Here is a 26704-nt window from a genome sequence, read left to right as displayed (position 1 = left end):
TGGTGCCAGACATACTTTGTGGCAGATCATTTTTCAAATCATTCCGGATAGATACAGCAGTGCAGTATACTGAACTTTCAATAGTCAATCTGTCCATTTATCCTAGCCATCCTCCCTAATATACCTTCCGCTCTTTCTTTTGCGATTCCTCAATATCACTTGATATTGCTATATTACTCAGATTTCTTGCCACCAGTTAGTGCTTTCCAGGAATCTATCCCATTGCTCAAGCAAGTGTTCAAATGTTTTATAACACCTCGGTCAATCTCATTTAGTCAAAAGCACCGTATGAAAGTTCACTTGAACTATTCTTTTGACTGTTCGGAGTTCTGCTTGATCAGAGGCTGAATTCATGAATTGTTCCTACCAAATCTTCCTATCAATCATCTAGCGAGGAATGTAGAATCGATTTGGCGCACCTCAAGTGAGGCTATTCCGCTATGATTGCGAGGTTGATATTACTATTCGTCTTTGGCAAGTATCGCAATATATTTTCTAATACATTAATGCGCTTCTAGGATCAATTGTGGAAAGTGATCAATTCAAAGAACAATAGATAGTGGTATTTTGTTGGTTGTTGTTATTTTGGGTGTTCATTACATCTATCTCTAAAGAAAATTCAGTTCTCCGTGTGATCAAATTAATTTGCGAGCCTCAGGATTGCAATACCATTATTTTAACATTGCCGGCGCATCATCGCTTAATCAATCTAACCTCAACTGCTACCATTTCTCTCGTCAAATGGTGGTATTGACAAATCGGCAATCTAGTTTAACGGTTAGACACATCAACTCGAGGTGCGCGCGGTATCTTTGTAGGGAGCATTCGATCCCTTCGGAGTCATTGATACCGCCTAATAAAAGGTCAACAGAGATCAGCGCGCCACCGGGCGCGTGAACTCTTTTGCTATTTTGTTCCTTCAGCATATTTTTTCCTCGACAAATAGTGGAGCTGTCTCCGTGGGCGGGGAAAGGGAGGGAGTATTTATTTTTGGCCAGGAGATTCACTCTCCTCGATGAATTCAAAAGCCCCACTCTAAAGATTTAATATCGAGACGGTGCGCTGACCGACCGCCTTTAAATTCGACATAATGTGCAAAATGCATGTGTGGCTGGCAGAAAGATCGAAGAATCGCCTTTCGCATGAAGATGAGGTTGAAGAGGAAATCGTCAAAAGCCGCACATTCTTCATAAGCCACGTTTGAAGGTCAAGTGTAGTTCATTATTGCAATGACAGAGCCTATGTGTATAACAGTGCGATAAAGAACTGCTCGAACAGACAATAATAATACAATTGATGCGTAATACTCTGACATCTGCCTTTCAAGTAGATGATTGAATTGATCAGGAACTTCTCAAATTCAAGGATATGATTGTAACGTTATGTAACTTAGTGTTGAGCAATAGAACCGAAATTTCATAGTATGCATAACATCATCAGTGAATATGAATGGATTATCAGGTTCTTCCTCATCAGCAACAATGCGGTCTTGTTCGTATTCGCTGCTGTTCTTTCCCCGTTAGGTGACATATTCTTCTCTGTCTTTACAGCTGAAAGTTGACGATTCTTGGGTTTGCGAGAAACGTATCGTGCAGTAATCATTTTAGTTGCTTCAAAAGTTCTATTTAGACTGATAATGGGTGATATGATTATTGTGAATGACTTCAATTCAATGGCCACTGTACTGAATCTAAGCTAATGCGAAAGAGACTAGCTCTTTCTTTAGTGCCCATATATCAGACCTACTATCTTCTATACATAGCTAGCTCTCTAGACAGAATACAATATAGACATTTAGGACCTACGAATTCGTGGGTGCTACGTCTTTCATATCCTTCTCAAAGCAACAATTATCTATCACGTTGTCATATTGTTGTTGTTATCTTGAAAACTATTATTCCTAATGTGCGTACTGCGTTGTGTGTATGTTATAATGAAGTACTATCTTTTGGTTAGTAGATACTCTTATTAAAGTCAGTCCTGTTTAGCTTTAACCCCTTCTGTTTTCTGATGTTGGGGTAAAACGAGATCTATAGGGAGGGGGTAGAGAATATAGAAGGAGGAGAGAAGATAAAAAATGAGATGGAAAAGAAGGGGAGATGAGAGAGGGGATAAGTTTTTCTAATAAGTTTTTCTAATAAGTTTTTCTAATAAGTTTTTCTAATAAGTTTTTCTAATAAGTTTTGGGATACGATGACTCTCACCTGTACGTGGTGTATCCTACGAACCTTCGATCGTGCGATCGGAGAGCTAAGTAGAGTCAGCTGGAGCTGGGTGGTGGTTGTATATTAATCGGAGGCCGTACTGGGAGCGAAGGTACGCGCAGCTGATCACCAGAGGGTGATCGCGAAGATGCTCGGAATAGAGGACTACCAGCAAAACGGAGATGAAAACCATTCGACGATGGAAGGGAGATGAGAGCGGGATTGATGCGGAACTATGCCTTTATGAATCTGTGTGGGAGCAGAGCCAGAGCATATTGTGGCAGAGCGTTTGCGAAGTGGAACTAGTCCTTGAAACAGTGGATAATGAAGCTTCTATAATATAGCTGAGTTTGACTGAAGCCTGTGTTGGAAGCAGGGCCGATATCCTTAACTTGACAAATGAAAATCGATAGAATACCTTTGGGGTGCTAGCGTGCAGAGTTTTCACAACCCAACAATACATACGATCTACGGGTATACTGGATCGGATATTTACAAATGATGAGGGGAGTAGTAGGAAGTATACAAAGGCTAGGACAGTGTCTACTGGAGCCGGCGGGAGCATATATAGAGTAGGAGGAGGGACGTTTTTAGCACCTTATCTCCGAGTGCGCGGGAGCGGCATAGCGGCGGAGGAGCTCCGGTATAGGAAGGACGCTTTTAGCAAGCCATATTTGACAGTGCTCAATTAATATTACAGCAACGAAGGATCTCAGGCAGAAGCCAATCCTACGATATACATATGCAACGCACTCCTAGCGCTCTACTTTCGATTACAAACTATACATTGGGGGAGTAGATTTTATAAGTAGAGCTTTAGTTAGTGGGTTGGAAACATTATAAAAGGGCTGCCTGACTAGGGGTTTGAAATAGCAAGCCTGCGAGACATAATCGGCCTTGTTGTGTAGAAGAGATTCGACAAGGTAATGCGAAACGGTTATTAGCCGTGAGGCGTAGTATATAATAACAGCGACAGCGATACTGTCTATATGGCTCGAAAGGACAGATGCATATGTCGGTCTATAATCGGATACTATAGAACAGAGGGCATAATGGAGGTATCAGATAGGCTTAAGGAGCAAACAGGAATAGAGACGTGAAGGAATGATTTTGGTCCTAACCGAAACTTCCAAAGATAATCATGCAATAGGTAGTTTAACATAATCAGAAGATTCTACAGAAGCCTAGTACTAATGGCTTTATCACAAGTGAGCCGGGAAAGCGTCTGTAGGTGTAGCGAACCTACTTTGTATTATAATATATTCTAGAAAGTAGTTATAATATAATTCATTTCTGCCTTTTGAATACAGAGATTGAAAGCAATAAACGAGCCAATATTAAGACCTCAGTCTTATTTATGGATATAAAAGGTGCCTTCGATCATGTTTCGAAAAATCGGCTTTTAGAGATTTGTAAAAAACTACAATTACCTACAAATCTCATTGCTTGGACAGCCTCATTTCTACAATATAGACAACTAAAACTATCCTTCAATAATCAAACCGAATCCTTCAAACCGATCTCCACGGGTATACCACAAGGTAGTCCAATTTCGCCGATTCTCTTCTTGATATATATCCGAGATCTCTTCCAATATAATTCAATCAAATTCCTTTCCTACATTGATGATATTGCACTTATCACTAATTCAAATACTTAAAGAAAGAATATCAATTCGTTAGAAAAAGCTACAAAACAGTTATACGAACTTAGCTCAAAAAACGCAATCCAATTCGATTTAGCTAAAACAGAGTTAATGCATTTCTCATCGTCTAAATTAACAGTCCAATACCCAATCACTCTGTCTAATTCAGAAATAGTAATACCCCAATCTTTAATTAGATGGCTTAGTATCTGGTTCGATCCGAATCTCAAATTCGATCAACATGTCAATATCAGAGCAGTACAAGCGAAGGGAGCCTTTCAACGAATGGCCCGATTAGCTAATACAGAAAAGGGTCTTAGCCCTAGAGCTATAAGACAGCTATATTTAGCCTGTATAACAAGCATTGCGGATTACGGATCGGAGATCTGGTGGAAAGGATAGGCCAAATTCAAGGATATCCTTCAATCACTTCAAAACCTAGCTCTTCGAAAGATATTTGGAGTCTTCAAAACTGCTCCAATCTTTCCAATGGAAATCGAAGCAGGTTTAAAGCCAGCAAAAATCCGTTTAGATTCAAATATAAGACGATACACCTTCCGATTAGTAAAACTTCTCCTAATCATTCAATCAATATCGAAAAAGAATTGCTATTTTAATACAAATTGGATTCAGAAGCAATAGCTATTCCTCGAAGGAAACGATACAAGCCACTCCAATTAGATAAAATTAGAGAATCAATAGATCAAGACTTCAATCCATCCACTCTCGAAAAGATTATACACTTCAACTTCCCCCTTTGGAAAAGAGAAACTCTCTACAAAGTCAATATTAGTAAAACCTCAAAAGAAGATACAGCTACTCTCCATAATATTATATTCAAACATAAAGATAACAATACAGTTTATATATATACCGATGCATCTTCTACTGTAAAAGGAATTGGAATAGGAGTGGGGATAGTTGCAATACAATCAAACGGATCAACTTCTTATCGAAAACAAATCAATATTGGTTTAAATCAATTAGTTTATAATGGAGAACTCTTTGGAGTTATAAAAGCTATCGAATATACTAGCACTATAGCATATGAAGGCCAGAAATTTAAGATCTATTCGGACAATCAAGCTGGACTTTATTGCTTCAAAACCCCCTTTAATCACCCAGAGCAAGCCTATCAAATAAGAGCAATCAAAGCGGCAGAGATTATCAGAACAAAAGGAGTCGAAGTCTCCTTAAATTGGGTTCTAGGCCATACCTCAATACAAGGAAACGAAATAGCGGATAAATTGGCAAAAGAGGCAACTTCGATACAGGCCACTTCAAGCGAAACCAGTATAGGGCTACTTGATATAATAGTAAAGAAACACGATTCCAATCAATAACTAGAAACACTCAATCAATATAAATCCAAATCGAATCAATCCGATACAACCTATTCGAAACTTTTTTTATGGAAAATTGGCTTCAAAATCAAGCTACCGGAAGGCACCAAGCGAAATATCGCTAGCGCCTTCTTTCAACTCAAAATTGGCCACGGATATATCAAGTCCTATTTATATCGATTCAAGCCTTTCTAATAATAAATATATTTATAACAATATCGAAACTACCGCTCATCTCCTAATTGGATACCCGATATACAGAAAAGAAAGGAAAAAAATTTTCAAGAACCTACCAATATCCCAAACCAACCTACAATTCCTACTATATACGAAAATAGGCATCGAACTAGCAACCAAGTTCATTAATACTACCAAAATTGCTACAAGGACCTGGCATCTAGCCAGAGCCGAAACTCAAAACGAAACAGTTGAAGAGGAAGATTCAATAAGCGAAGGAGAGAGAGTAATTAGAGAGCTAGAAGGAGAGATACGAGAGGGGAGAGAGGAGAGAGACGAAAGAGAGGAAAGAGAGGGGTAAAATCCCTTTCAAAACCTATTGTATGGACTACATACAATAGTGGGCGCTATACCCCAGTATTTGTTTTCACCTCCCCCATTATTTCATTCCCATTGTGTATTTCAAAAGTTATCCGCTAGCGCCCTTATGGCCTAGCCGTCTTATATAGTCATGGACTGAAGCGGGACGTTAAATTAAATCAATCAATCAATCAATCAATCAATTCTAATAAGTTTTTCTAATAAATTTTTTCAATAAAAATTTTAAACAAGTTTTTGTATAGGAAAATAAATCTAATTCTAAATAAAAATAAAGTCTATTCTTCTAAAGTCTATAGGATTAGTTTTAGTTATTATCCCAAGTTAAATAGAAGAGATATATTTATTCACTTAGAGCTTTCTAGTATATAAGAACTATAGTAAATGCTTAAAAACGATAATGAAAATTATAACAAGTACTACTAGTAAAAACTTATATGCGGGCGATGACAACGATGATAAGGTTTCTTCTTCCCCAGTCACTTTCCCGAGAATCTCTTTCAAGCAAAAGAAGAGCTACTCCTTATACAGGATTCCGCGAACTCACCTCCAATACCATTGTCTCTTCGTCCGTGAAAGTTAGTATGTCTAATCAACCCTAAGATCATGGAATAATACAACTTTTATACCCTCATAGATATAAATCAATTCCAGATAGTAAGTGAAAGAGATATCGCACCCCTTCTCACCTAATCTTTTCTTCTTCCTCCCTTCTCAATCATCATTTATCGAACCCTCTCACACCAAGACTAATCTAACCCATCCGAATATTAAAATACCACATCCTCACCTCCAAAAGAATTCTTCCCTATATTACTCTTGAGACACACAGGAACGATCGAATGGTGAAAGATTTCAACTTCCGCCACAAACAAACACAAGCTCGTTCCTGTGATTACTGTGCTTATAAGCTCAGGAGTTGAGGGTATATCCATGTGAGTTATTGGAAATAGAGGAAGTGTTAAGAGATCATGACAATCAAGTTGGGAACAACGACGATAGGAAATTTATGTAAGAATGATGAGAGGACATGAGAAGTGATGATACAAATTCGCTCTTGGCTTTCTTGCAAACGGAAATCAAGAGAAAAGCAGATGGATGGAATAGAAACCAGGTTTGAAATCTTGGGGATAATATATGATTCCTACTCTAAGCTACTGAGCAAATGTCGTGCAGCATAACATTTTAATGCTCATAAGAGGAGATATGTGATATTCATAGCGCATTATATCACAGAAGAGAAAGAAACAATGGGGCTCGGGATGATAGAAGATACACCAAATTGCCCCTCTCATTTTATCTCCCCCTCCCCAGGTTTTGAATATCACACTTACTAAGAATTATATAACACAGGCTTCCAATATCTCCCCAGCTGCGTGAAGTACATTGAAGAATCCGAAGATCATTCATCTTCGAGGACTGTAGATCTCGTCTCTTATGCGAGTGTTATTCCCCATGTAGCTGCAACAAAAGGATAGATTCATATCGGCGAGCCTGTGGTGGTTTGGAAGATATAGTGAGATAGTGAAATGATATAACTAGTATGAAAATACTGACAACAATTATGGTAAAGTAATGATTCAAAACTCAACATCGTGATAGAAAATTACTATTACCACTAGTCAGTAGGTATCTTTTAGTGCATATTCACTCATCTTCCATTATCTTCTCCTCTGTTCTCTATCTCTATCGCCCCACCCCGCTGAATCCCCCGCAATACAAAAACAACAACAACAACAATAATGAAATCATCATGATCACTTACCCACAATCGGTCAGACTTCAATTCTCCCCAAACCCCCCAAAAAGCTGCCATATAGGATAGAAATTCCATTCTAAATCAAAATAACAATCTAGAATTACCCCAGGAAAACCCCCTTTATCCCCAATTAAAATCTCCCGATTCAAATATTCCCCAGGTCTGCTGAATTTGTCAATATAGAATTAGAACTTCGAAGAAGAGGGTTTTATAACAAAATAAGATTAACAACTTTATTTCACGTCCATCTCGATCCCTCACATTTCGTCTCATCCTCCTTCTTGCAAGCTCTCCGCACAAGTTCCCCATCAAACGTAATACCTAGTATAAATATTAAAATCCTCAGATTTAGTAAGTGCAAACCAGGGTATCAGGAAGGAATTGTATGAGAAATACCATGGAGGGGTATAGATGGATGGATGTAGATATAGATACAAAGCGATAGATAGATAGATTTCCGTGAATATAGTTTCGAACTGTGGATTGAAGAGCAGAGGAGGTGTGGGAAGTATGGCGTTGATAGATAAAAAGACACAATGAAGAAAGAATAAAGCGAAAGGTTATGTGATAATAATATCAATATACCGCTCGAGACTCAATAACAAGGTAATCTATCTAATAGCAACCCCCTCCGCCCCCAAACTGTATCTGTATCAAAAAGTAACAATAACAGTAACTCGACTCGACTCGAATCTTCGGGGAGAAAATCCTGATAATTTTGATTTTTTTCACGTTCATAATTATCGAAATTCAACTATATCTTTCATCTTTAGATACCTACTTCCTCGTTCAAATATATACAGTACATACCATATCATAATATATCCAAGAATCTCAGAAGTACACATATCACGAGCTAAAAGTGAACAACAGAATAGGACTTTATCATTGCAGACTCGGGGGGGGGGGGGGTTTATTATTTTTCCCTCTTTACTTCATTCATTTAGATATGTTTAGGTGTATTTTATTTTATTAGTTATAGATAGATTGAATCGATTCTGAATTTAATACTACTAATAATATCCGAGAATCGAAAATCGAGGTAGAATGATGAGTTGCGCGATGGTACCTAGGTAAGGATCATGAAGTATGTAAAAATCAACCTCGCGAGAAGACCGACGATGAAGAGGAAGATGAAGTGTTTATCCCTCTTACGTTTGATCTTGATATTTGTATATATCTGATCTGAGGGGGCATGATATGATATGATATTTCCTCCCGTACAAGCAAGAAGTGCATCCAATTCACAAATCTCAACCAATCATCAATGACCAAATACCAGCTCTCAATAAAGATAGAAATCTAGATTCTCAACAAAACAAAACAAAACCCATCCCATCTCATTTCATCCCATCCCATCCCACCAAATACAAAACACATCACAAACTCAACCCCGCAATGCAGAATATTTACAGAAGGCCAGAACCTAGAATCCCTCGATCCAGCCCCCATCCCATCTGAGACTCGCTAATCTCGCCTCTCAAACAACCCCCCCTTCATTCCTTCCAGCCCCGCCATTTTCTCCAACTCGCCACGAATGTTAGTTCGCGCAGTCTGCGCAATTGAACCAAAAAAAAATCATTAAGTTATTTAGATGGTCTTTCGCCGAAAAAATAGTTACTTTGTCAAATTCGTCTCTAGCCACAAAGCCGCCACATCACAAAAGTCCTGCAATGCAATTCTGGAACAGCTGTCTAGGTAGGTGGGGCGAAACAACCCCAGATTTTTTTTAATACATCGTCATGCAGGAAGGTAAACTAGAAATGGATAATGTAAGCCCAAAATGGGAATGGAGGATTGGAGTTGAAGGATTAGATTGCACTAGTTTTTTCTTCTTCTTCGAAAATGGGAGAACTATTTTTTTTTTCACCACCCATAGCTCATCTTATGCAGTATTATTTATCTCAACAAGTTTTTCTTCTTTTATCAGATGCGAATTTGATCAGAATGTGACCCTCTAATTCCAAATTCGCATCAGGAATTTTCAACATTCGGTACCCTCAATGCAACCCATCGGCTCGGCAATCAAACATATACCAAAGCCCGTAACCGAACCAGGAGGGGTTGCATTTGCAGAACGCATGAGCCTTGCGGTTATGCACATGAAATGATGGATTTTTGTTACTAAAATTGTGTGTATGTATTTGTATATGCAATTTGAAAGCTGAAGGAAAGTAATATTATACCATGCATGAAATTTTCTTTCAGGAAGGAGAGTAAATTGATAACTTTGATCATAAAACTTCCCCTCCAAAAAAGCAAAAAAAAAAAACACACAGACTCGACGCAATATCGCATGATAAAAAAAGCTCAGATTCCCATGTGCACACCGTTAATGTGGAGGTTGAGCCTTGTCCATCCTGCATCACACCAGCCAGCGCGCAACCCCAACACCAAACCAGCAGCAAAGAAAAACCAGAGCTTCGCGAGCTTACCGCGCCTTACCGCTCTTTGCCCACTTACTGTTTTGAGATGGTTACAGGCTTTTTGATAGGATTTCGACAGGGCTAGCTGGAGGGTACAGGGCTAGCTATACACTTGTACAGGCCCAGTTACAGGCTGACAGGGCTAGAAAGAGCAGAAAGTGATCCACGCCTCATGGTAACATTTTACCGGTACACTTACTGGCTTTTACTTTGTCTTATTTTTTCTTCCTCCAAACGATGAACAGATATTTCCCCTCGTTTTGAATTCCTCATTATGCCATTCGATATCTGCGCGAAGACCAAGAACAACAAGAACGCGTAGGTAAAAAGTTAAATGAGTAATGCAGAGAAGATATGAAAGACGTTACCGTATCTGAATCATGCTGCAGAACAGTGAATCGTAACTGCAGATTTTGGAGTTCTTTCGTATATCGTACAGGAATTGGTTTGCCAGTGTCGAATAGGAAAAAAACGAAAGGGGATTTGTACAACGAGTGGTGCGTGGGTAGATGCATGTATCGTACATCACAGCCGTATTTTGTGTACTTATTCAGTGATGGATCTGGGTAAATAGTGAATACGAAAGCATACGGATTAGGAGAATAAAATATGATGAAAACACAGATACAAGATACCTGCGTAACAGTACAATCTGTACATACTGTCTTGTCTGTACATTGTGGGAAGAAAGTTTCGAGAAGAAGACAAGATTCAGCCCCCAATATATTCTGCCCCCAAATACATTTAAGCGGTGAAGACAACATGATTGATTGTGAATGATGATTGGTCCAAAAGAAGAACATGTCGTAAGCGTTAAAAGAATAAATTGAATAAATGCTGGCATGCATATATGATGCAGTAATGCAAGAAATATGCAACATATATTATATTATGCATGCATCAATTCTCCAGTGCATACCTCCCATGGCAGTTTTCCCTTGTGAAATCCTTGGGTGTGGATTCAGATTGGGTTGTCAGATTGAAGTTGGATTTCTATTTGCTGATAGTGAAGACTGGAGAATGCCTGAAAACTTAAAACCGATTCAGGGGGATGATTCACTGCCTTTACAGAAATGATTATCGGCGGAGGATTGACGACCGTTTTTTTTTCTGTTTTTTTTTTTTTTGCTCAAGGTGCGATGTGATGTCGAGGATGTGTGACATGTCAACAATGCAATCATAGCAAAGATGGGGAGATGATCAATGGGACGGGGATGAGGATAAATGTTGATCTGTGAGATATAGATGGGAATGATGTAGATGATGAGATCAGAGCCCCCTCCCCCTCTAAAAAGCTTGGGATTCAAGAAGATAATGATGGAGAGCTCGGGTCGCGATGATGTAGATGAAAAGCATGGAATTCCTTCGATCCCCCAGATCCAGATCCAGGTTCAGGATTCCCAGGTAAAGAACTCCCACTCCCAGTCAAAATGATACGATGATGGCCCGAAGGATTCCAATGAATTCTCATTCAAAAGATAAGATGCAACAGGATAAGATTTACTCGATAATCAAGACGGTCAAATGTAGCCGCATGGTCATCCTCACATCTCACATTCCCCATCAGCAATCAATCAATCAATCAATCTCATGTATAATAGGAATGACGCGTAACAGATCCGAACCAGTGGGAGAATGAACTTTGAGTCAGTTCACCAGGTTCGCGAATGAAAGATTAGATACCTTCTTGTCTTTCCAACCATTTGTCTTGTTCTCGCGGGGAAAGGCTGCTAAGTATACTAGGTATCATGTTCCAGGAAGATGTCGAGATTAGATTGAGAAGACGATTGGATTAGATTGGGATGGACACTGGGCACTGAGCAGTAAGTGAATCAATCCGTCGTGATTTTTACTTTACGCCCAGCGTGCGAAGAAATGCACAATGACAGCCTCGTCCAAGCGTAAGTTTCTTTTCTGCCAGCCGCCAAATCCCAATGTCTCTCGCATTGGTCGATCTTTTGAGAACGATATTGCAAAAAAAAGAGGGTGGTGGTGGGTGGCATGTGGGGAATTATGCATGTAAAGCTGTGTCACTATACAGATTAATATGGTGCAGCTCGATCTCTCTTGATTCTTGGATGTTTTCATAGATGATGAACGTTGATAGGTATGATTTTGCGAATGTACGATGTATAGTCTGATTATTGGATGCAACTGTACATTTTCTCGTCTGACACATTACTCGTGTTGGCCAATAAATGCCGAATTTTGATTTTGATGATGGGCGGGAAGAGATGAATATGGATTTCGTATGGGATGGTAATCTCTTACTGACTGGCCAGACGGTGGTACTGGCCATTTTGAACAAGGGGAGATGGAAAAGGTTGTCGTCTCATCCAAATCTGATGATTTTCTGGGAAAGGAAAGGTAGGTACCTAGGTAGGTCTCCATGATACCGTAATTCTTTCAATTGGGAAACATCCGAGTCCAAACCGAGAAATGAATTCTTGTGAATAATAGATTGAATATAAGAGGAGACTTGAGGACCCCGAAATTTGAATATCAATAATTCCATCGTTCCAGCGTATCCTTGAATGAAATCGAATCTCCTTTTCCATTCCTCTCATCCGTCTTCACTCCGAAAAATTCTAGAAGCCAAAGAAAATCAATGCTAGCTGCACCTCAAGACGGTATACTGGGATAATGTAGTACCGTGGTCCGTAAGACCGCAGCACGCTGGAAAAAGTTGTGGACCATTCAGAAGCGTTCGTGATGAAACCAATCATAAGCTAAACCGAAATCAATGTTTGAAGATTTTTTGGGCAAAACATGTGGATGTTCATTGGTCTGTTTGAAGATGGTGGATTGAGAATTGGAGAGTTTCAAGGTTGACGAGACGATGAGACGATAGCTTGACGAATGATATACAAGCAGCTTCGGGCTTTAAAAAGGTTCCTTGTCACGAACATGGATCTAGCTTTCAGTTATGGAGCTTGACGTTATGGAAATATCATTTTCGGTATGTGGTAGCATGCACCTTTGTGCGAATCTTTTCAAGTGAGTCTCAGAGTGAAGTAATGATTTTTGGATGGTTTGATCGGACGTGTTTTGAATGTTTGAATATGTACTTCATATGTGCATCGGTATTCAAATGGAAATTTTGTACTATCTTAGATGGTCTAAGTGAAACCATCCGTTGCTTATGGCAACTCTTTTCTAGATGCAGTTCATACATACTTCTTACTCAAGTCAAGTTAACAGAATCTAGATACCGAAATAGATAGCTCAGGAGCTACATCATAATCACCTTATCCCCTAGCGATAATCCAAAAAAGAAAGGTTCACATTGATACTGCAGTCTGCACGGAAGTACCTCGTACTCAGATACCTAGGTAATACCGGTAATATCATTAATGTCATAACGCTGACCCTTACATATTAATAAAAAGAAGACTTTACGGTTACCTACTCTTTACTTCGTAGTCCTTTGGCTAGTCCTTAGTCTTTGCGTTTAGTTACTCGAGTAGTTTCGGCAAGAAGCCTAAGTGATCACCCTCTCTCAAAAGTTAAAAAGACCAGTCTCATTCAAGTTTGAACTTGCGGGGCAATTCTTCAGACCCTCTTTTCTCTCTCAAGGAAAATCCCCTCTCTGGCCCCTCCAACATCATCTAAACTGACCACCTAGCCACGAGCCAAGTCTCCATAAATAATATATAAGACTCGACAGAATCGACAGAATCGACACTCGACAGATGAGTCTATGGAGTCGGATGGAATTCGCGACTCATGTGGATATGGCCCAACACTTCAGCCACTCATACCTTCTCCTTTTGCACTTTATTGAGGTTATTTCGAGAATTCCACTCACTCCACCAGGCCCTGCATTGAAAAAATTCGGTAAGAAATTCGTTTAGGAAAGCGTCATCCTTGATGAATGATGGAACTTTTCGGCATATCTTTCTATCCCAGGTTTTCCCAACAGATGAAGTTGTCAACCATCGATCCTGTTCTACCGGTGATTCCGTATTTGTACGAAATGTTGACACTTGAGATTTGAGGGATAAGGTAATTGAGTTTTGACTTCATTGAGAAGATTATCGGTTGTGAGTGAAAGCCTCTCCTCTTTTGGGGGAGTTAGTTCTGAACTCAAATGATGGGGTATCTCCAGAGTCCAAATACCTAGGTAACTATAAGATTCTAAATGTAGTTGAAAAGGGCGAGTATTTACTCCTCGTTTGACGAATTAGCTTTGAATCTTCAATTATGATATCGATTTTGCCATCTCTGACCCCCTAGACTTCCTAGATTGGATAAATAAATAGTTGATGGTCTGGGATTTGATTCATTGAATGCCTCCTTAGATATGAATTAAGTGTTACAAACTAGGTTTATGTTAGACACGACGATGGATGATCTCTAAACTTTCTACTTTTGGTCTACGAAGTACTTGAGTAGATTCTCTTGTCTAAATCATAACTAGATAAGATGATGTCTTCATAATCGGGAAAGCGCCGGGGAAAGAACGCTTACGTCTCTCTCATGTGTTGTAGGGAATGAATGCATAGTTTATCTCTCATCTATTCTAAGATTCAGAACAACTCATCCATAGATACTCGGACATGCATCTATTGATACATCCATTGACACATCTATTATAAACATCCCTTATTTATCATATAAATACCTACCATTACTATTAGTAGCAACAATCTTCCTATTTTGAAACAACACTCGGACTTTTCCATTTATCCATTAGGGGAATATCATTATTGAATTTCGATCAGAAATCCCCGTTGGTGAAGTAACGATACACCAACCAAGTCGGATTCTTATTATTCGATTTGAAGTCCTATATGGAGAACTGCTTTCTATCATAGAAACCTATACTCAATACATCATCAACTTACTTATTAGGTCTCATCAGAAGATTGAATTCTTACCAAAGATCTATTCATATCTATCTATTTGTCTATCTATCTATCTATCTATCTATCTATCTATCTATCTATCTATCTATCTATCTATCTATCTATCTATCTATCTATCTATCTATCTCTCTATCCATCCACCTAGAGCTACCTCAGCCTACCTACCAATCTACCAAGCTTCCCTTTTACAGAATATCTATCTGGTATACGGAGGGAGTACGATAATAAGACGATTCATCAACCCCTGGCCCATACCAATCGCCTCCCTTGCCGCCATCAAGAGACCCGTTTCTCTATACCCAAGCAGCCACCAATCAATTCCGCCCTCAATTCCAAAAAGTGGACGAGAGGAGAAAAGAAAGAAAAAAAGATTAAAAAATTAAAAAAACAAAAAAACAAAAAAATTAATACCAACCTGGAATCCCCCAGTCTTGCCCTTGGTGTAAAAATCACCCATCCACGCCATCTGCTGCATTCCGAAAGACCTTGTACCCAATTAAAAACGATATAATCAATTAACCCGTTGTTACGAAGATCATATTGCAGGAACAACAAACCTTAGACCCCTTCTCCGTCAGATTTCCCGCGTCGCAAAACTAATTTGTTCCTCCCACCCTCCTCTATTCAACCAACTCCTAGAAAGAGGATCAACTCAAGACTCAAGACTCAAGACTCAAGAATCATACATTCAACACCAATTCCTCACATTTCTCTCTCATCGTCTTACTCTTCACATTAAATTCTCTCGTCATCACAATCACCATCACCTTTTAAACGTTGCTTCATTTTATAAATCATTAATCATGGGCTATGAAACTCGCGGAAGACAATTGAATTGGGGAGTGATCGGTATAAACTTACCACAAACTCACGCAGAGAAAGCGGCCGCTCGACTTTCACCGCCTTCCATAGCGACGTCGACATCAGAACAGCAACTTTCGAAGAAACGATCACGTCGAAGTTCTTTCTCACTGTCGCCTCCACCAAAACGAAAGAATTATACAATTCCAGAAGACATAAGTACCCCGCCACTTTCACCACCAGCCGATGATAGCTCATTTGAAATTCACAATGTGGGAATAAAAGATGAGCCGAAAGAGAAGAAAATAGACGATGAAATCAAAATTGAAGAGGGCGAAGAAAGCAAATTCACAGTCAACGGGGGCGAGGAGAAGGAAGAAATCGAAGAGATCGACTTGACGGAAGTAAAGGACGAAATTGTTGAAGGAGTTATTGTTCAATTACAAAAAACTCGCAATAGACCTCATTTGGTCAAGGAACTTGCTGCTATTTTGTCTCCAACCGTTAAAATCGTGGAACAGTAAGTTCACAATCTTTCCGATTCATCCCGTTATCTCTCGACACTATGAAACTAATAAAAAGTCTAGATCTGCCAATCCATGTGCAATCATTTCCTCTCGATTATCCAACTATCTAAAACGACCATGGACCGTATCATCACCATGTCCAGTGGGAAAAGAGTTGGAAACTGTGCATCCAAGAAGAACATACTTTTATTTGACTACTTACTCGCATCAACCATTTCCTGATCCTGCACAATTAGCTCAACGTTCGATTATCACCCCATCTATTTCAAGCGCAGATTCGACCGATGAACCAGATCGAAATCGTGATGATTCACCTGAAGTCGATTTATCTTCCGAGGAATACGATGATGATGATTCAATCACACCACCAACTCCCACTGGTTCCTTTGCCGGTCGTTTCGAACGTCCCGTGAGGAACAATCGTGCTGCATCGGTTGGTCTTGAGAAAGATGAGAAAGAATTCACACAAACAGCTCGTGGAATGCAAAAACGAAGATTTAGCGGCGAGCCACCATCATCATCTTTGGCGAAACCATCTGATATGAACGATATGCCTTCAAATATTTCAGATACCCCGATGAAATCTGTGGAATCTGACCCATTTTTTGGAGAAAGCCGAGGTGGTTTAAATGCATCGTTGTTAAATACGCCGGGTTTTATGAACAGCCCCGCTATGAAACCTGTTTTTGCATCGAAAAAATCATGGGATGCAACTGTGGAAACTTCTCAAGCGAATTGGGCGCCAGCGAAGATTGAAACATTAGATTGGGATACGAGAAGTCCGGAGAACATCGAATTAGATGAATTAGATGGCATGCTTGATGGATTTTAGACTCTCAATCTTTTCCTTTTTTTATGATTATACGCACACGAAAGATTCTACCAGTGTTGAATCAGGAATCTTTGATTCCATTGTACAAATATTTTTCTACTTACTACTTGAGATTTCTGTTGGGAGAGATGTACGATTTTTTATTGTTAAAAGAGATTGAAAGATGGATGGATGAATGGACTGGAAAATGCGAATACAAAAGGAAAGACAAAACAAAACCGGTCCTGGGGATTAGGATATTTTGGAGGTACTCTCGTTTTCTCTACATGAGATATTATTTGTTTAAAGTCAGGTTTTTCTGCGATGGTGTTTAGGATGGTGGATTTTTGTTTTTTTTGGAGTGCGTCATGTTTCAGCCTCTTCTCTTTCCCTTTTTTTTTGTAAACAATAAATTTCATGACCCGAGATGATTGGAGATGGATGGATTTGGGATATGATATGATCATGTAGTCATAAGATCATTAGGTTGGGAAGGGGGAATTGGGAATGGAGGATGTGAAATGATCGTGACATCGAGTTGAGCGGTCCGGTCATACACTTTCGGTCATAAATCGTATGATTCAGATGAATATGGGCGAATACGAATTTTCGACGGATATAAACATTTCCTCCGGATGAAATCAATTTCTTTACAATGAGAAAATTTAAGTTGGGATGGAAAATAAGATATTAGGGTATTATATATATACACATCTACATATACTAGAGTACACACACACACACACACACATATATATATATAAATGAAGAATATGAAACATCTCTCCACCTACCTAGATCTTGGTCTTTGATATGCATGCATATGGTTGATTGTGATGAGTTTTGGGTGACTTCTTGAATTGAAATATACACGTGTACTTGCGTGTGTACTTGTACTTTGTTTGGAATATGTGTTTGTTTGTCTACTGTGTCTGAGTGCTCATTGTGAGAGGAGAGTTTGAAGATGAGGAAGTGAAGGATGGAGTGGTGGTGGGTATCGGAGATGGTGGTGATCTTGTGGTTTGGGTAGGTTGGTGGGTGGATGTGTGGGTAGATGGGTAGGTATGTATCTAGGACTTTTATTGCCAAATTTCTCGATTTTTGATAATAAATTTCTGGTACCTGATTCCTGATTTCATATTTATGTTTTGTGCTTCTATTTCTATTTCTATTTTTATTTATATTTATATTTTCGGTTTTGGTTTTGGTTTTGGTTTTATTTCATTTATTTGGGCATTTTTGAGGTCGGGGGGTGGGGGGGCATATATGTGATAATTGCGGATATTTAGGTAATGTTGGTAGTTCTGATTTGGGAGGGGTTTGAGGAATAGAGGATGGAGGGGGGTAGAAAGTGGAAGGGAAGTAATTCCTTATTTTGGATGGATGGATGGATGGGCTGCGGATCTCCGGAACTCCTTGTGGGTTTTGCTTTTGCTTTTGGATCTGGGTTTGGGTTTGGGTTTGGGTTTGGATTTGGATTTGTGGTTGCAGAGGGCGCGTGGATGGAGATGGATGGATGGGATAGTGCGTTGCATTGCGTTGTATTGTATTTCAGTGCAGTGCAGGGAAGGGAGGGAAGGTAGGTAGGGTAGAGTTGTTTCTCGCGGATGCTTTTTATACGCTTACGGAGGGAAAGGAGTAGGAAGTCAGGAGGTGAAGCATGAACGAGCTGTGGTTTAGGGGTGGCGAGAAGAGTGGCTAGAGAGAGTAGATGGCAAGTGGCGACGAAAGTGACGTGCAGCGGGATAGAGTTTCTGGATTGTGAGACTGGTGAATGTGTTGAAAAATGGAGGTGCTGAGATGAAAGCTTGGGATGAGATAGAGGGGAGTGGATAGTAGATAGTGGAAGTTGTTATTTGGGTGAGAGTGTGTGGGTTAAGGATTGAGATTGGGGCTAGGAAGGAAGTAGATTTGTTGGTGTTGATATTGGTGATAGAGATTTTGTTGGTAAGTGTTGTTGATGATGAGTGTTGTCGGTGATAGTGCACTTACTGGTGTGTATATTCTGGTGAGTAAGTACTTTCCATTGTATCATTTTGATTATCAGTTCATCATTTCTGTTATTGTTATCATTGTTTTCGATGGAAAATTCTCCCCCTTTAGAAATTGGCGAGGATTAGATTGGTTTTAAGGAAAGTCTCATGGAATGGAGAGGTGCTCTGCCTGTTAGTTGGGGATACACCGGGCACAATCTATTTGCTCAATAAATACCTCCCGTTCTTTCTTTGTTTGGGAAAATTGGATGATAGAGAGAGAAGTTATTTATGTAAATATACGGGGTTATTGAGGGAGGGGGGAAAGCGGGAATGGTGAGGTAATAGGTGTGAATCATGCAAGCTATATGACTGACATGACGCCATCAGCAGAGGTATCTTGTAGATTGAGGAGTCACGAGTGTGGATATATAATTGTTATCCGAAGAAAGTTGGCGTGAATTTGTAAGTGCGAGTTCTGAAGAGGCGGCGAGAAGGATGAGATGCTGGGGCATGATTGTGCCTTTCATTCTATACTGTCTTTATAGATCTCGTTAGGAGATCTATGTAGATGTAGTGGAGCAATTAGAATGGTGATTCATGCGAGCTAGGTGGTTAACTTATGGTCAAGGCTCTTGGGGGAGGATAATTTGGCTGATTGGTGGGGTGAATAAGTAAGAGAGATGGAAGGGAAGTATTATTGTTTTTTACTTGGTCTTTTCATTACCGATGATATTTTTATTGCCATCTCTAAGTATCGCTATCATTCCCCTCCTTCTAAATCTTCCTCATGTACTTCCGTATATCTTCTCACCCAAATCTATTTTCCCATGCCCCTGAAGCCCGTCGCATAACCAGGTTTGCGCTTGATCTTACTTGATTCGAAGTCCAGCCTTACTCGATTTAGAACTGCTGTGCCGATATCTTTAATGAAAACAAAAGAGATTATTTGTTGGTTATATATCCATAGCTCTACTGCTTAAGAAACGGTGGTAGGATATGTAGGAGGCGATGGTATATACCGAGGGCAAAGCAAGCAACGATTTAGAGGATCAATGTAAGCTGTTTTGACGAATCCGAATATGCTTGCTAAACTTTGAGTGTCCCTTTTGAATGAATGAGAAACATGAATGATAGGTCATTCAAGTTCTACAACTCATCTCTCATATATCCACCAATGAAAAAGGCTTAAAACGGAGATGATCCCGCCTTATGGCTGAACGAGTGGTGACTCTTCCATGGCCATGTACAAATATGAGGCTGCATCTAAGAAGCCTTGTGTCCAAATCAACAAGAGGAATACTACAATATGGGAGAGATAAGGTATGTTATCATTGTCCCTCAATATCTTCGCTGTTGTCAAAATCATTATGATTGACTTTCCGCCATCCATTTCTCGAGAGGCAACAAAATCTTTGAATTTATGAATTCTCAATTCTTACTCACCAAACTGAATTGATTGAGTGTGAGGGGGAAATGGTGGTCTCTCTCAACTTTGAACCATTTCTTTTTCTTCGTTTTTGAATTGAAATATTTAATAGGCAAGACAATGCGGAAGAGCATATTTATATATTCCACGTCGAGGAGTCCTTGATACTAAAAGGAGAAGAGCCAAAACAGACAAAATAAAGACTGATACAATCTGGAACAAAGTCCGAAGACGGAAAGAACTAAGCTCTCTCACACAGAAGGCATAGGTAGCGGACGAAGAAACAAGTATTGATGATGGGCTATAAAAAGCCCACGCCATTCCTAATTTATATCGTAAAGACATAGTTTGCACTGCTTCAGGACGCAGAAAAATGCGTACCTGGCTAGAGTTGTGGTTATGTAGATTTGTGGTGACGAATTTGCAGATGGGATGTTTGGAAGATGATGGTGGTAGCAAGAAAAGAAATGGACGCAGAAGTTAGATATATATGAATATTGTCGTACTCTTGCTCATCTCCATCTGTTCATTCACTGTTGTTGCTATCATGATTATTGTCAATCTTCTTTTGCACCAAGTTTCCTACATAGAGACCTCGGAGATCTCGCAACTGGTTTTCCAAAATCTCGTCGGCTATCTGTGAAATCGAATGTGAAGTTTGAGTTTAGAGGTTTTGAAATTAGACTATCCCACATGAAATTTGCTGGAAGCTGGAGTGTATTAATTCTTTGTATAAAAAAAGATGGGAAGGATATGGAAGCGCTTATATATTGAAGGACTGAAGAGTCTTTACTGGTTGAATAATTTTGTGGGCTGAGAGGGGATGTGAGTGAATGAAACGAACGGCCTGTTGAAACCATGGTTGGACGGAGTAATAATTATTGGGGATTTCAATAACGGGTCTCGGACTGCGAGTCTCTAGCAATACGAGTGGTAACACCAAAAGCTAAATGTTTTCCTTCCTCCATAGTAGCAGATAGGTAAGGCAGTTGCTCGAGTTGCGTCCACGTTACATTGTCAGGAAGTGATTTGAGATCTTTCCGAAGTTTGGCGAGGATAGCGGGATTGGCAATGAGATGGTAAAACACAATGCTGAGCGTTTTTGCGGGAGATTCAGTACCCGCAAGGACAAGTAGTGTACCTTCATTTTGAAGGCGTAGTAGTGATTTTCGGATTCGGGTAAACTGGTGTTATCCAAGATAGAATCATATACCAACTCTTTTCGTGTCGGACCTAAGGATTTATTGGTATTTCCAGAGGCTTTTGCGTCCATAATGGAGACTAATTCAGTACGAACTCTCTGTGTAATATGTCATCAGCTACCGTGTCTGAAAATCCTTCTTTGAAGAAAGCTTACTGCAAGTAAAGCAAACATATAAACTAGCCCAGGTGGCAATAATTGGCTCGGTCATAGATTTAGGGAGTTTTAAGAGAAGGTCGGGAATCCATGATATATGTTTGTTTCTATCCACACCTCTTAATAGTTGATAAGTGTTACGTATACGACGAAGCGACGCAGCTTCTTTCTCATTCGCAAAGTTATTAACTTCATGAGCAAACAAGAAGTTCTCAGCCAAACTGCATCTGATTAACATGATAATTTGAGGTTTTGAGAAATATCGAAGTTAAACTCATTAAAAAAATGCAAAGAATATATCCAAAAGATTTAACGGCGATTTGTCAACAGTATAAGAAGAAATAACATCACAAAGCTGTTGAAATTTTGCAGTGATCATTGGCTCGAGGTATAAAGCATTTTTTTATACTAAAGAATGGAACTAAAGCTTCACGACGCTTTTTATGAACATCGAAAGATACAGTTGCACCAACGCTTCCAGGAACTCGCAACTGCTTTAAATTACGAGCATATTTATCTCATCGGGGTGATGGGGTGAGTATATTGTATCAAGTAAACCAGCATTATTAACGTGAATCTCGTCTGGAGTAATGCGAATTATTGGACCTAGTTCGATAGAGTTAGCAATGATTATGCCTGTAGCAGCATGATATATTTGACGGTATATTTGACATACCGTATTCTTCATGTAGTTTCTTGATATGAAAAACGTATTTCCCAAGTTTTATGACATCGAAATAGAATTCGTACCACCACGTAAGCGCTGCAGGTTTGGGACCAGGAATGAGTCTCAATGAATGGAAGTAAAGCCTGTAGATTGCAACTACTATCGTCGATAGTAGTGACACAAGCAGTGTTGTCTCTACGATTTTTAGTAAGACCATGATTAGGGACATAAAGGATGGTAATAGCTATGAGGGGACTGCTGATCTTTAAACTTTTTCTGTTTCTTCACCTTCATGAAATTTTAAACATTGGTACTCATGATCTGTGTCATTGGTTAGTTTGGTACGATTCTGGTACCAATATAGGCTAGTCAGCATGTATATATGGTTGTTTGCTGCCGTAAATAGGCATGTGAAGAATCCATAACATCGAATTACTTTCTTCTCCATCCAACACCGCAAAACTCATAACTCCATTCTCCAAATCATGATATAAACACTTTCGCTGAAAGAAAGCTTGTTCAATGACCCAGAGAAGAGGGTGAGCCTCAAAATCAAGACCCGAGATGGCAGATGTACAATTACTTTCTTTCTGGCCAATAGACAGTGCTGAAATTCTGATATCAAAAGTTGTGGATGATTTAGAGGCCGTAGAGAATTATGAGGTTCAATTTCGATGGGAGACTCAACCGGATAGTGTGGGAAGATAAACCATGGTAATAGCCTATTGATATATCACCGGCTGCGGAAGGATTAAGTGCAGATGGGATGTTGGTGAGATTGAAAAGAGCTTCCTCAGCAGACATGGGCATAAAATTTCCGGACTCGCGCTGTCGAATTCTAAAATAGTATCCTGCAAGCTGGCGAAAATACAGCTGTTGATGGCGAGACCACCAAAATTAGTTAATTCCCGAATAATCAGAACTTTTTCGAAGTCGTTTTCGTCGACCAAATCGGTATTGAAGGCGCTGAGAGTCGAAGAACAAATGCTGTTTGTGGAGAGAATGAGTTTAAAGCGACCCTTCGGGACGAAACTCCGATGTAGAAATAAGTTGTGCAATTGATACCACTAAGCGAGGAGTCCCTGAATTCGACGATGCCATTGTGCGGGTAGATAGAAGTGGAAGTGGTATTAGAGGTAGATAGAATGATGCCAATAGTTTGATTGTAGATATTGAGGGATTGGAAGATAATTGTGTTGTTCTAAAGGGAGCCGGTTATTTAGGAGAGTTGAGAAATCTATAATTTCTAGGTTAAATGGATCATTGAGATAAAATTCAGTTTCACTTGAACTTACAGATAATGTATTATTAGTGACAGCTCTATGGGTCACATCGAATGTCTTCCCGAAGTTCTCAAATGCTGAAATGGTGTTGTGTAATTCTGGGTTAGAAACTAGGTCAGCGAAACCAGTGTCAATGAGAACTTCAACTAATATTCTAATTTCTAAGACTCCGATCATTAGGTTTGCAAACCAGAATCCTTGGAAAACATTAATTGTACAGTGAGAGAAAAGAGACCACAATATTGCAGCACTAACCTCGTCATAAGTCACAGGCCCAGTGACTCGTGTTTGTCTTCTATGAAATGGCGCTCTCATAAACCTTGGGTTGGAAGCTTGGACAGAGGAAATGATTGCTAAAGCATTAATACAGGCTCCAGTCAATGATTTTGGTAGTCAAAGTATAGACGTAAGAATATCGAGAAGGTTTATGAGAGAGGAATTGAGAAGTTCCTTGGAAGATGAGATGGGAAAGTAACAGGAATACAATAATGAACAGAATAATACATCGACATGCAACAGACACCAATCTTTCAGTATCTCACCCAAGATACCAAATTGATTCAACTCTCTCCTCAGAATGAAGACTTAGTTGCGGACAACTGAGCCAGCCCGATGATAGTCCTCATACTAATGAATGGCATGGGGATCTCGGCTGACCTGATTGGGTCAATACCTTTTTCAAATTTCACATCAAGCGGTTGAAAATGTTAACGGTGTATGCATTAAAGACTTCACATAACGTGAAATACTCGGACCGAGTATTGGACCTTAATACAAGCACCATACCGATTTCGAATGAGCAGACGAGTAGCTAGAAGAAGCGAAGATAAGGGGCAGGGATTTTCTCGTAGACTACTAACCGCTTTTAGCCACACTAACCCCGTTCCCGTTATACCCTTAATTTTATGTGAAAAGTGGGGGTGACATATTTATGTCAACATTTCTTGAGCAATCAACGATAATTGGTGTTCTCAGTCCAAAAAGGTGGGTATTGTCGACAACGACACGGCTTGACAGTGTTTACTAACGCCACGTCTTGTAATTGTCTTGTAAACCGTATGCGAAAAAAGAAAATGAGCTCCAGTATTATACGATTCCGATACGGTGGTAGTAAAGTCCGATCGGGTTGCATTACATGCAAGTAGGTAGTATTCTGGGCAGAAACCCTCCGGAGAATTATTTTCATTAAGCTTATTTTGTATTAGGGCGCGGCGGGTGAAATGTGACGAAGGCAAGCCTACATGTCAACGATGTCTCAAGGCCAAACGAACTTGCGAGGGATATGCACCTCCGTCATCCATGTCTGCTACCAGTAGTCGACCACTCAAATTCGTTGTATATTCTGCTTCCTCGCCCGTTGACGCATTAAGTCTCCTACCCGGTATCACACCAAGAGAGCAAAGATTCTTTGATTTCTTTCGGCTTCGAACAGCAGTAGAGTTAACGGGACCTTTCGAAGCGGATCTTTGGTCTTCTGTTTTGTTACAAACGGCTCATGCAGAATCGGCTATTTTTAATGCTGTTGTTGCCTTGGGGGCTCTCCACGAGAATTTTGGGCATACAAGAGATGTTCAAGCATTGGATTCGAATTATGCCTTGATTCATTATCAGAAAGCTATCCAAAGAATAGTCAATCCAAAAGCTTTGAATATTGATATCGTTCTCATGATGTGCCTAGTTTTCTCCGCTTTTGATAATCTAAGGAACAATTATGAGGCTTCTTTAACACACATCGCTGGTGGTATAAAGATTCTTATCGAGGAAGATAAAAGACTCGGGGGACTCAAGGATGGTTCTTTGCAAAAGGATGTCTTTCTTCCTATGTTTGCTCGGTTAGAAAATCAAATTACAGAATGCGGACAAACGGCTACCGCGGCCAATACTACACGCCTGCTTCAACTGCCCACTCTTAATATACCTCATACCTTTACGACAGTAGAGGAAGCACAGAACGCATTCGATTTATACCTTTCTTATCTATGGAATATGATGGAACAATTGGGAGAAGCCAATAAACATCGTATACCTCCTCCTCCGGTGATTCAGCGTTACCACAGATATGATGGCCTTTCAAGATGGTTAGATCCATTGGATCCGTTACGAAAACATATCGATTTTTCTACATGTCAGACTCCGCCAATTCATGGAGCAAATATGCGATACGGATTTTCATCTTGGTGCGCGGCGTTCGATGCTTCCGACTTTCCACCATTCCATCCAGCAGTTCTCTTGTTACAAATGAGTCGTACGATAGTTTCAATTCTCCTCAACATCGATATAGCGATAGGTGAAATAGCTTGGGATTCTTACCTCCCTCAATATCAAATGATACTTGATTATGCCGAGATGACCTCTCCAAATAAATACATGATTAGTCCTAACCAGGGAGGAACACCTCCAACATTTCACTACCATCGCGGCTTCCTTACTCCTATCTATTTAGTTTCCACTAGATGTCGAGATCCATTAATGCGTCGTCGAGCTTTGCGCGTTCTTGAAAATTGTAATCGAAAGGAAGGAATCATAGATAGTATGATATACACTAAAATTGCCAAGAAAATGATGGAGATTGAAGAAGGAGCCGCGATTGAAGAAATGAAGAAAAAGGGCACAAGTCAAAATCTTGGTGATTGTGTTATAGAAAAGGCGGAGCAGATACCGGAAAAATGCAGGATTAGAGAGTCTATCGCCAAATTTGTGCCAGGAGGAGGAGGATTGGTCGGATATAAAAGAGAAGGGATATGGCACGCGGTAGATAATGAAGAACCAGTGTCAGTTGATTGGCAAAAGTGATGGTACTTATTAGGTGCTGAGCGGTGGTGAATCAGGCTAAGGGTGGCCTTGTAAATAGAAGTGGTGAAACTGGCAGTGCTGTGTACATGAAAAATAAGTTAATCAAGACACTATAATCGTGAATAGACACAAAAGAATTCAGAATTTCTTCAGAAGATTTAAGCGCAATCAAAGCTTCAGACATCCATCATTGGAGGACCAAATTTAAACTACAAGGAGTGGTGAAGACCCTTCCCAGCCTGAAGATCGATCATGTTTTGAGC

The 26704-nt window shown here is 39.8% G+C and overlaps 6 protein-coding genes across 6 annotated transcripts; 3 read left to right on the top strand and 3 right to left on the bottom strand.

Annotated features, from left to right (window-relative positions):
• Window positions 1–11286: 11286 nt before the first annotated feature.
• On the top strand, window positions 11287–11571 carry EAF02_004856 (uncharacterized protein; the record flags this gene model as incomplete). The annotated part of the gene is made up of 2 exons (XM_038900904.1): window positions 11287–11336; window positions 11358–11571. 2 exons carry the CDS (start codon window positions 11287–11289, stop codon window positions 11569–11571), a joined length of 264 nt encoding a protein of 87 aa, XP_038759416.1.
• A 4032-nt stretch (window positions 11572–15603) lies between these two features.
• On the top strand, window positions 15604–16960 carry EAF02_004855 (uncharacterized protein; the record flags this gene model as incomplete). Its single annotated transcript, XM_038900903.1, has 2 exons — window positions 15604–16121; window positions 16189–16960. The coding sequence occupies 2 exons, from the start codon at window positions 15604–15606 to the stop codon at window positions 16958–16960; spliced, it is 1290 nt and encodes a 429-aa protein (XP_038759415.1).
• Window positions 16961–21231: 4271 nt separating this feature from the next.
• EAF02_004854 (uncharacterized protein) lies at window positions 21232–21936 on the bottom strand (the record flags this gene model as incomplete). The annotated part of the gene is made up of 3 exons (XM_038900902.1): window positions 21232–21525; window positions 21555–21641; window positions 21715–21936. The coding sequence occupies 3 exons, from the start codon at window positions 21934–21936 to the stop codon at window positions 21232–21234; spliced, it is 603 nt and encodes a 200-aa protein (XP_038759414.1).
• Window positions 21937–22730: 794 nt separating this feature from the next.
• EAF02_004853 (uncharacterized protein) lies at window positions 22731–23169 on the bottom strand (the record flags this gene model as incomplete). Its single annotated transcript, XM_038900901.1, has 2 exons — window positions 22731–22972; window positions 23076–23169. 2 exons carry the CDS (start codon window positions 23167–23169, stop codon window positions 22731–22733), a joined length of 336 nt encoding a protein of 111 aa, XP_038759413.1.
• A 112-nt stretch (window positions 23170–23281) lies between these two features.
• Window positions 23282–23963, bottom strand: EAF02_004852 (uncharacterized protein; the record flags this gene model as incomplete). The annotated part of the gene is made up of 2 exons (XM_038900900.1): window positions 23282–23566; window positions 23661–23963. 2 exons carry the CDS (start codon window positions 23961–23963, stop codon window positions 23282–23284), a joined length of 588 nt encoding a protein of 195 aa, XP_038759412.1.
• Window positions 23964–24947: 984 nt separating this feature from the next.
• EAF02_004851 (uncharacterized protein) lies at window positions 24948–26441 on the top strand (the record flags this gene model as incomplete). The annotated part of the gene is made up of 1 exon (XM_038900899.1): window positions 24948–26441. The coding sequence occupies one exon, from the start codon at window positions 24948–24950 to the stop codon at window positions 26439–26441; it is 1494 nt and encodes a 497-aa protein (XP_038759411.1).
• Between the last annotated feature and the right edge of the window lie 263 nt (window positions 26442–26704).

The sequence above is a fragment of the Botrytis sinoallii genome (genome assembly GCF_014898435.1).
Source record: "Botrytis sinoallii strain Bc 23 chromosome Unknown BSIN_007, whole genome shotgun sequence".
Lineage (NCBI taxonomy): Eukaryota > Fungi > Ascomycota > Leotiomycetes > Helotiales > Sclerotiniaceae > Botrytis > Botrytis sinoallii.
The sequence above is the reverse complement of the archived record's forward strand: the minus strand, read 5'-3'. Positions and strand labels throughout refer to the sequence as shown.